Source organism: Microcaecilia unicolor, chromosome 9 (assembly GCF_901765095.1).
Source record: "Microcaecilia unicolor chromosome 9, aMicUni1.1, whole genome shotgun sequence".
Taxonomy (NCBI): Eukaryota; Metazoa; Chordata; class Amphibia; order Gymnophiona; family Siphonopidae; genus Microcaecilia; species Microcaecilia unicolor.
The window spans coordinates 30384348-30395572 of NC_044039.1; the positions used below are offsets into that span (position 1 = coordinate 30384348).

The following is an 11225-nucleotide window of genomic DNA, read 5'->3' on the forward strand; positions in this document are numbered from 1 at the left end:
TTATACCGATTTTGCCGCTTTTGAGAGATCGCCGGCCATCTCCCGATTTATGTCAGAAAATGGCCGGCAATCACTTTCGAAAATAAGCCTGTTTGTGACCACTGCTGAGCTCCGTGCTTCTGAAACGGGCTGATGCTCAGCACTCCTGCAGTAAGCCAACAGCACTGAACCTAAACCGCTGGAACAGAGCAGAAACCTAGCTCGCCAATGTTCAAAGGAAATTGTATTCAAATTATATGCATGCTGTAAAAGCAAAAGGGGGAGGGGGGAGATGTCCTTGGCACATGCGCACAAGATTTTTGTGGTTAAGTTCAGCTCCTGTGCATTTGTGCCTGGCAAACCTGAAGTGAATCACACACTGGTGTCTGTTTTCTGTGCCTTTAAATATAAAAGCGTTTCTTTTTCTTTTAACTTGTGCACATTCCTCCCTATACTAGGCCTGTAAGATGGGCCTCCTAGCCCTCAGATTTGCTGTCATCAGCATAAATTTAGTTTCTCCCTGCAGCTGTATGTAAGCAAGAGTGTTTGATCAGTTTGGTCACACGTCAAGGAGAAACACAGGAGGAACTGAGGATACGCGGCCCATATTTGGCAGATACAAATGGATATAACCTTGGAGGTGAAGAGAGACTGAGGACTCTCCAAGGAAGGAGATGTTCCTCCAAAAATATGTGTTCAGAGAGAAGGACACCAGGTGTTTGCTATAACTTGTTTGTTTGCTGTTTTTGCACGCTGGGATCATGTTTACTGATAAGGGATTAACCAGTGGCCACTAAGTGTGCATGTGAACACAAGTGGGAGAGGATGATAGAATAGAGGAAACTGCCATTTTTGTATACATATAAAAAATAGCTTAAAATGATCCTATTGTGTAATGAAGAAAACAGGAAAATCCACATATGAACAAATAAAGTAAGAATAAGAGAAATCACATGATTTAGGAGAAATGAAACTTGTAACAGTATAGCAATGAAAACTGAGAAAGTTTTGCTGAGCAGATTTCATTATTCACTCGTTGCGCCTGGCTTTTCTAGGTGACAACCTGCAGCAGAACAATTATTTTGTATTGGGTTAGAGAAATACCAATAAAGATTGTTACTGGTTTGCGCCAAATCTAAGTCTGAATTGTCTCTCTCATTTCAGCCTAGGAATTTATCTCTGAGGGTTAAAGTGTCCTCTCCTCCTAGGGGGGGGCAAGGGACCGAGGGGACATTACACTTGGAAGGCTTATTTTAAACACAGAAAACAGTCACCAATGTGTGCTTTCACTCTGGGGTTTGCTCTGACTCGCACTGGCTTCCTTCTGCTCCCAAATTATATAAAATCCAGCAAATTTTAAAAGAAACCCCAGCACCCTGCTCTGAGCTGGTGTTATTTTTTTTCCAGCGGTAAGGCGGCCTCCACTGCATGCAAATCTCTCTCATGAATATTCATTGTGGATATCCTGAAAGCCTAACTGGCTGGAGGTGGAGGTTTAGGAACCACTGCCCTAACACCTGTTATTTTTGTTCAGGGGTAAGGCGGCTTTGTTTTGTGCGCTGTTCTCCGAGCACTGGAAAGGAATAGAAATGACTTCATTCCTACCATTTGACTACATTAGCATGCTATTAATGCTAATCTTTGGCGCACATGTTGTCTTCCGCGCTACAGACTCTGAGCGTTTTGCGCTCACTAATACAGGTGCCAGTCCGGCGTTAATTACCTCTAGCGTCCACATTTGGTTCTGAGCATCGACCCCCCCAAAGTGACTCAACATTCTAAGTGAAGGGATAGTTTATGTGGCTCACTAGTCAGCAGAGGGCTGTCGTATACAGAAAATAAAAGCTAGGACAAATTCCAGAGGGGGGAGAACGTCTCGGGATGGGTTGCTTTTGAAGGGGGAAAGACTATCCTATATAATAATTCTCACCTCCAACGTTCTGTCTTGCCTGGGACCGTGCCTCCCTCGGAGGTGGTGCGGTAGGCTCCGTAGACCAGACAGAGACGTCACTGGCAGCATTATGACGTCGTCGTAGCAGACCAACTCCGAGGGAGCCACGGTCCCAGGCAACACAGAACGTTGGAGGTGAGAAGTAGTGATAGTGCAGCTGAAGGAGCTCCGGGAGGAAAATGTGGAGCGCGTAAGTAGAAGATAATGGCGCCACAAACACCCCCTTCCCCCCCCTTCTGTCCTTCCAGGACCCCCATTCCCCCACTCTGTCGTTTCAGGACCCCCCTCCCACTCCCTCCTCTCTAGCCCTCCCCTTCGTAAGAGCCGGCTGCTTAAAAGTTTTTACCTCCTGCACGCAGGGACGCCGCTTCAGACAGCCTCTTCTTTCACTTCTATTTCAGGGGAGGGAAGGGGTCAGGAACGACACGGGGGGGAGGGGGTCCTGAAACTACAGAGGGGGGTCCTGAAACGACAGAGGGGGGGGGGAAGGGGGTTCCTAGAAAACCACTGGAAGGGGAGGGGCAGGTCCTGGAACTAGAAGGGGGGTCTGGATCAGGGGGTAGCGGCGGGGATGGGAAGAAGGGGGAGGAGGAGGGGGAGGGGAAGAAGGAGGAGGGGGTCCTGGAACTCAGAGAGGGGGGAGAGGCAGAGCGGGATGGGGAGAGGGGGGATGGGAAGAAGTGGGTCCTGGAACTCAGATGGGAAGAAGTGGGAGGGGTTTCTGGAACTCAGACAGGGGTGGAAGGGGGGGAAGGGGGTTCTGCAAACTCTCGGTCTCATACACTCTCGGTTGCACAGTCTGTATATCGCACACATACTCTCACACTCGCTCTCTCTCCCACACACACACTGTATTTGTGTGAAACACACTCTCTCTCACACTCGTGTCTCACATATGCACTCGCACACACTGTCATTCTGACACACACACACTCTCTCTCACAGACACACTCGCACCCAGTCTCTCTCTCTGTCACACACACACACACACACACTCGCACCCAGTCTCTCTCTCTGTCACACACACTCGTACAGTCACTCTCTCTGTCACATACACTCGCACAGAGGCTCATTTTCAAAGCACTTAGCCTCCCAAAGTTCCATAGAAACCTATGGAACTTAGCCTCCTAAAGTGCTTTGAAAATATGCCTCACAGTCACTCTCTCTGTCACATACACTCACACAGTCACTCACACACACACACTCTTTCAAACATACACACTACGAGGAAAACCTTGCTAGCGCCCGTTTCATTTGAGTCAGAAATGGGCCTTTTTTTTTTACTAGTACTTCAATAAAAGTTTAGTTTATTCACTTCTATTCTGCTTATACCTACGTGGAGTACAAAAGACACACATAAATGAGTAAAATACATAATATCAAAATTAAACAGATTCATAGAGAAACTGTACATCGTAACACATCAGTCATCTCTGCCTGTCCCTGTGATGTTTCCCTTCATTTCCTGCCACAGTTTTAAATCGAATCCCCAAACCTGCTGCTACTTTAAATTTTGCGTTAAATGATAAAACTGTAAGAGACAGATAATGATTTAAAAGTTTTTAGAATTACATTGCATCTGGAATTGTTTCTAATATACACTGCCAACAAAGTTCGCATCGCTGGACCTGTCACACAGAAAAAGCTCTTAAATGTTGTGATACCTATTTACATAACCCCACATAACAGTGTTGTAGCACATGAGCTGAGACGTCTAAATCACTTCTTAAAATTTTAAACACAAATTCAAAGCACTTAGCCTTCCAAAGTTCCATAGGTTTCACAAAGTTCCATACTAATCTATGGAACTTTGTACGGCTAAGTGCTTTGAAAATACGCCTGTGTCTTGGGATAGCAATTAGGAAACACTTCGTGGTTACTGTGTATCCCAGGAGGAGAACGTGGATTTGGAATAGAAGTCCGAAGATCCATAGGGAAATTTGGGGAACCCCCTCCAGTCCTGGTTTTCTGAGCAGCCCGAGCCACCCGGGGCTTGGGGGGGGGGGGGTCTCTGCTCTTACCTCCTCGGTGGCGGTGGGGCAGTAGTAGATGAGGAGGAGGGTGGTGAGGATGTTCAGCAGCAGGCCCACGATGGTGATGGTGTTAGGGGCCAGCCAGAGCGGCAGCCGCTGCACCAGCCAGTTCCAGTAGGGCTGCATGATCGGCTCCAGCAGGGAACAGCCCGCTGCGCTGTACCGATGCTCCTCCAAGCGCTTCAGCTGCTGCGCCGTCAGCGGGGAAGCCATGGCCGCCTCCGCCCCGCCGGGGAGCCCTGCGCATTCCCTCTGCCGCTTCTTCCGCCCGCCGCAATAGCGCCGGAGCAGGAAATGCGGAGGCCGGGCGCTCAGGGCTTGTAACGCCGCCCTCCTCTCTGAGCGACTCCCGTGGAGAGAGGGAGGGAGGGACGGGCGTGGACAGGGTTTATTATTTCTACTCAAAGCCACCCCCTCCCCTCCGAATAATCAGGGCAACTAGACCATCTGAAAGTGGCCAGCTTTTCAGTAAAAGTAGCCACCGATGGTGGTCAGGATCTAATTGTTTGGCTTTGATTGCAGCAACCATTTGGCATCCCTCAGACTACTACTAACTACTACTAAGTCATTTGCATACGAATGACATCATTAATAAATATTAGTGATGTCAATTTGTATATGAATGACATCATTAATAAATATTAATGAGTCCATTTGCATACAAATGACATCATTAAGCCCGCCTCCAAGGGGCTTCTATTAGCCGTGGCCGCGGGAAAACCAGCCAACCCGCGGCCGGCGAAAAAATCACGGCAGGGTAAAAAAAAAAAGCTGCCCAAAATCCTGCAACCCGCACACGGCGTGAAAAAGCCGCAGCGGGTCACGGAAAGGAGCCCAATTGGGCGAGAAACCCACAGCCCTGGCAACTTTGCATATGAATGACATCATCAATAAATATTAGTGATGTCAATTTGCATATGAATGACATCATTAATAAATATTAATGAGTCCATTTGCATACAAATGACATCATTAAGCCCGCCTCCATGGGGCTTCTATTAGCCTTGGCCGCGGGAAAACCAGCCAACCCGCGGCCGGCAAAAAAATCACGGCAGGGCAAAAAAAAAAGCTGCCCAAAATCCTGCAACCCGCACACGGCGTGAAAAAGCCACAGCGGGTCGCGGAAAGGAGCCCAATTGGGCGAGAAACCCACAGCCCTGGCACCTTTGCTGTTGTGCCTGATGGTTGGCTTAGGCCGGAAGTGGGGCCAAATAAGGGGCGTACCCAGACCTCGAGGTGGGAGGGGAACATTTTGGTCACTGCTGTACATCTTGGCTGGCGGGGTTCCCCAACCCCCGCCAGCTGAAGACTTCATCCAGCGCTGGTCTCTCTTCTCATGTTCAACCGGCATGCTTCTTTTAGTGAAATTGAGTATGCTCAAGTTCACTAAAAGGAGCTTGCAGGGCATGAGGGGAAGAGAGAGCAGGGCAGGCAATGCGGCAGTGCCGCCACAGTCCAGTGCTGGAAGAAGTCTTCAGCTGGCGGGGGGTTGGGGCCCAGAGCAAATTTGGGGGGGGGGGGCCCAGGACCCCGTGGTCCCACCTATCTACGCCACTGTAAAGGCCAGGGAGAGATCCACCTGTTTCTCTAACCATTTCTAACTCCGGGCCTCTTCGCTACTGCAGCCCCCTCCCTGGACCTGAGTAAAACTGGACAACACAAAAAAGAGTGGAGGTGACCACAAAGAAAAGGTCTGTTCCAGGGAGGTGTCATTTAAAAATCTTTATTGACAAATCTTTATTGACAAATACACCCAACGCGTAATTAAACTCTGGAATTCGTTGCCGGAGAACGTGGTGAAGGCGGTTAGCTTGGCAGAGTTTAAAAGGGGGTTAGACGGTTTCCTAAAGGACAAGTCCATAAACCGCTACTAAATGGACTTGGGAAAAAATCCACAATTCCGGGAATAACATGTATAGAATGTTTGTACGTTTGGGAAGCTCGCCAGGTGCCCTTGGCCTGGATTGGCCGCTGTCGTGGACAGGATGCTGGGCTCGATGGACCCTTGGTCTTTTCCCAGTGTGGCATTACTTATGTACTTGGAGCTCAAACGTATTATTGTTTCCCGTCTTGGGACAACATTTCTTAGGTTCATCTCACAGGACTAGGAAACACGGCCTGTGTTGGGTCCATCCATATAGAATGTTTATGTTGAGAGGTGAGAATCTGGGTCCATTCACACAATCAGTGCATTGGATTTTGAGAAATGTGTATTTGTCACCTCCACTCTTGTGTTGTCTTGCGTGGTTTGTGGTCGTTTTCTCCTTGTTTTAGACCTGAGCACAACTGGTCAAGCCTTTTCCACATGAAACAGAAAATAGGGAAACTCTTTGGATTTGTCAGTGGTCCATTAACCAAATTAACTGGGTTACTATTCATAAAAGATAAAAATTTAATAAGATCTGGACATAAGTAAGCAAAAGCATCTAAACTGGCTTATATGAAAAATCTAGAATGAAACAAATGCTCCTTTAATCACTTCATACTGAAGAAACAAATTCACCTTTCCAAACCTGAAAGGAAAGTAAGTTGCAATCAGGTGCAGAGGGTATTTCCCTGCTAGGAGGGTTTACAGTCAGGAGCTTATAGACTGTGCTACCCTTGGTACAGTAATATACTTCAAGTTTGGTATTGATACGTTGTGTCTTAATATAACTTCCAAATGTTACAAAGATTTTAGGGCACAAAATCTGTCATAAGTATCTAGTCAGGTTTTCAGGATACCCAGGGCTTTTTTTGAGGGGGTACAGAGTACCGGCACCTTTTCCATTGTCTTCTAAAATTGACCCATGGTCCCCAAGTTTTAATGAAAGAGCTCAGGCTCTACACACCAATTCTGCCTTGTCATAGATTCTGTGACTGGTTGCAGGGGGCCTGGCTATCGTGGGGTGGGTCCCTCAGTGATCACCCCACCCCTGAAGGGTGGCCTGGCATTTGAGTACCAGCACCTTTTTCGCTAGAAAAAAGCACACCGAGGATACCCACAATGAATGTGCATGAACAATTTGCAATAATTACCTCCATTGCGTGTGGATATCTTGAAATCCTGATTGGCTAGGTGTGTCTTGAGGAGTGGATTAAGAACCACTGGTGTAGTGCTTCTCCGCTATTTCCTGGAGGCATACCTTGCCCAGTGGTTCCCAAACCTATTCTGGGGCTCCCCAGCCATTCCGTTTTTTCAGAATATCCACAATATTCAAGAGAGAGTTTGCATGCATTGCCTCCACTGCATGCAAATGTTTCATAAATATTCATTCTAAAATATAATTGCTGGGCTAACTTCCAAAGCAATGATTAAATAATTATACATACATACATACATTGATATATGTATGTATAATTATTCATTGTGGGTATCCTGAAAACCTGATTGACTGGGTAGCCCCCGGGATTGGTTTGGGAACCACCAAAGAGGTTTGATGAACAGGAGACAACGTGACATCACAAAGCTGAAGCCAGTCTCTACCCAAGGAGGTTTCAATTCTCCCTGGTGCAGCTGCCACCATCTTGGTACACCCAAAACAATGTAACTGATAGGGCGACAAGATCCACCTACTGGCTTCAGCCCAGATAATGGGCCAGATAGGCTCATACCATCTCCTGTTCATCAAACCTCCTTAGGAACCACTGACCTAGCCCCTTGGTCTTCACTCCCTGTCCTCAAGGTCCACCAATGGGTCACTCATAGTGAGAGAGAGAGAACTGCTGGTCAGCATTTATGCTGTTTTTTCTGTGTTCAAGAGCTGCTACTTCTGTCTTGAATGCAGATTTACTAATTAAGGGGAAATACTCTTTTGCCTCTGATTAGTGTACTGTAAACCCCTGACGCAGCCTTTTGGGCAAAACATGGCCACGTCGGGTATCTGGCAATAAATCATCCCAGCTGTACATCCCTCAGTCTGCTTCTTTTTGTTTGACGATTTATTTTTGAGCAGACAGTTGCTTCTCCTGTTTATCTATTCAGTAGGATATCCTGAAAACTTGACTGTCTTAAGTGTGTCCTGAGGACCAGGATGAAAACCCCTGCTCCAGAAGAAGGTTGAGAAGCACTGTCGAAGTGCAATGAGCATGGACTTAGATGCCAGTGAACTGCATATGGAATTACTGGCTTAGGGCTGAATCTTTAGTTTTCCCCGAAGAAAGCCTTTTAATACAAAAGTTAAAAGGTTAGAGGTAAAAAGCAGAACAGGGCAGGTCTGATGATTGACAGGAAGCACACAAAAAAGGCCAGGTGCTTTGGTGTGCCACTACCCCACCCAGACAAGCGGGCCAGGTGCCCTGATGTGCTCCATGCCACCCAGAGATAAAACCAGGTGTCCTACTGTGCCCTCTCCCTGAGCTAGGGCCAGCTAACTTGGCATGCTTCTACCCCACTGAAACCATTCTTCCCGAGGGACACATTTCGCAACCTATACAATCAATGGTACTAAGCCATGTAGACTACTGCAATGGAATCTATGGGGGATGTAAAGAACAAATCGTAAAGAAACTTCAGACCGCTCAAAACATGGCAGCCAGGCTTATATTTGGAAAAACGCGATTCGAAAGCGCCAAACCCCTCCAAGAAAAAACTGCACTGGCTCCCAATCAAAGAACGTATTGCTTTCAAAATCTGCACCCTGGTTCATAAAATTATCTACGGCGAAGCCCCGGGATACATGACAGACCTCATAGACCTACCAACCTGAAACACAACAAAATCAGCAGGAACATACCTAAATCTCCACTACCCAAGCTGCAAAGGACTCAAATACAAATCAACCTATGCATCCAGCTTTTCCTACATAAGCACACAACTATGGAACGCATTACCAAAAGCCGTGAAAACAACTTATGACCATCTAAACTTCCGGAAATCACTAAAAACTAACCTGTTCAAAAAGGCATACCCTACCGACCCAACCTAAATGCCTGAACCCTGCAACACAAGCGAAACCAAAGAGTGTAATGGACATAACACAACTCCTCCTCTCTATGATTCCCTATTGTGTCTTTTACACACAAACCTTATTCTACCACTACATCACTTTGAGGGGCATAATTGAACGAAAACGTCTATCTCCATGGGCGTTTATCTCCGAGAACGGGTCTGTGAAGGGGCGGACTGAACCGTATTTTCGAAAAAAATAGACATCCATGTTTTATTCGACAATGTGTGAGCTGGGCGTTTTTGTTTTTCAGCGATAATGGAAAATGAAAGCGCCCAGCTCAAAAACGAATAAATCCAAGGCATTTGTTCGTGGGAGGGGCCAGGATTCATAGTGCACTGGTCCCCCTCACATGCCAGGACACCAACCGGGCACCCTAGGGGGCACTTTTACAAAAACAAAAAAAAAAGGTAAAAGAGCTCCCAGGTGCATAGCACCCTTCCCTTGTGTGTTGAGCCCCCCAAATCCCCCTCAAAACCCACTGCCCACAAGTCTACACCATTACTATAGCCCTAAGGGGTGAAGGGGGGCACCTACATGTGGGTACAGTGGGTTTGGGGGGGTTGGATGACTAAGCATTAAGCAGCACAATTGTAACAGGTAGGGGGGGGATGGGCCTGGGTCCACCTGCCTGAAGTCCACTGCACCCCCTAACAACTGCTCCAGGGACCTGCATACTGCTGCCAGGGAGGTGGGTATGACATTTGAGGGTGAAAATAAAAAGTTGTGAAACATCACTTTTTGTGGTGGGAGGGGGTTAGTGACCACTGGGGGAGTCAGGGGAGGTCATCCCCGATTCCCTTTGGGGGTAATCTGGTCATTTAGGGCACTTTTTGGGGCCTTATTCGTGAAAAAACAGGGTCCAGGAAAAGTGCCCTAAATTCTAGCTACAAACGCATACTTTTTTTCCATTATCGGCGAAAGGCGCCCATCTCTGTTCGGGTGATAACCACGCCCCAGTCCCGCCTTCACCATGCCTCCAACACGCCCCCGTCAACTTTGTACGCTTCCGCGACAGAGTGCAGTTGAAAACGTCCAAGTTCGGCTTTCGATTATACCGCGTTATTCGTTTTTGTGAGATAAACGTCCATCTCCCGATTTAGGTCGGAACTTGGGCGTTTTTCTCGTTCGATTATAAGCAGGTTTGTAATTGTTCATACCGGAATTGGCGATCGCCTTTAAGGTACTCACGTAAGCCACATTGAGCCTGCAAATAGGTGGGAAAATGTAACAACATAAATAAATTGCTGCTGCTGCTTGTGATTTTGGGCAGGGCCGCCGGGAGAGCAGGACCGGACCACTGTGCCCCCCCCCACTCGGACCGCCGCTGCTCCACTTGCGCCGCCCGCCCCCTTACCGACTACTGCTGTGCAGGACCCGGATGATTACATTAAAGCGTTAGTACAATCATCCAGGTCCTGGGCAGCAGGAGCAAGAGAGAGATCTGTCCCAGAAGCAGGCAGGAAGAAGCTCGCCTGTGCCGGGCCTGGGCACCTCAGAGGCCGCACCTGGGGAATTTTGCCCCCCCCCCGCCCCCCCCTCTCGGTGGCGCTGATTTTGAGCAAGTAAATGAATCCTCCACTGTCTCAGATACAAACTTAGGGACCCTTTAGTACTAACACATTCTTATTGCGTCCTGCGGTAGTTTCAGGATCAATGCGCGCTTCCCACAAGCTAAAATAATAGAATTTATTATTTAGTGCTGGGGGCGTGTCTGGGGGGTGGAGAGTAGACATGCACTGTGATGATTGGTCAGCACAGCTACATTTCTGCGCACTAACTGATTAGTGCATGTGATCACTTACTGCCTAGAAAATAGGTGTGAGTAGGTGCTCACACACTATTGGCCATGTGCTAATGGGGAAATTAGTGTGTAGCCGTTAATAGGAAAAATGGAAAATGGGGCCATTTTACTGCCATGCTAAAAGTGGCCTCAGCATACAGGCAAGCTCTATGCTGGGAATAGTGCTGGCTACTTTTTACCTTAGGGGGGTCTTTTACTAAGCCACAGGAATGTTTCTAGCTCATGGTAGAAATCAGCTGGCAATAAATGCTGAGATGCATGGGCCAACAGAATATGAAATCAACAATATCCTTGTCTTAGTAAAGTGGCCATACAAACATCCCAGCAGCAGTGGGGCACGCTATGGGGTACTACAGTGGACGTCACATAAAAGGTCCCAGGTACACATATCACCCTTACCCCCTTATATTGTACGCTGAGCCCTCCAAAACCCACCAAAAACCTACTGTCCCCAACTGTACACCACTTGACGTCTGCAAGTATCGCCTATATGTGGGTAGAGTAGGTTTTTTGGTGGGGTCCCCTTCTCC

The 11225-nt window shown here is 47.7% G+C and overlaps 1 protein-coding gene across 1 annotated transcript in view; it reads right to left on the reverse strand.

Moving 5' to 3' along the window:
* CHPT1 (choline phosphotransferase 1) overlaps window positions 1-4272 on the reverse strand; it is a 59077-nt gene extending 54805 nt beyond the window's left edge. The window contains exon 1 of the mRNA XM_030215414.1: window positions 3952-4272. Coding sequence (XP_030071274.1) covers window positions 3952-4176 — 225 coding nt within the window. The 5' untranslated portion in view covers window positions 4177-4272. The remainder of the gene's footprint in view (window positions 1-3951) is intronic.
* Window positions 4273-11225: the final 6953 nt, after the last annotated feature.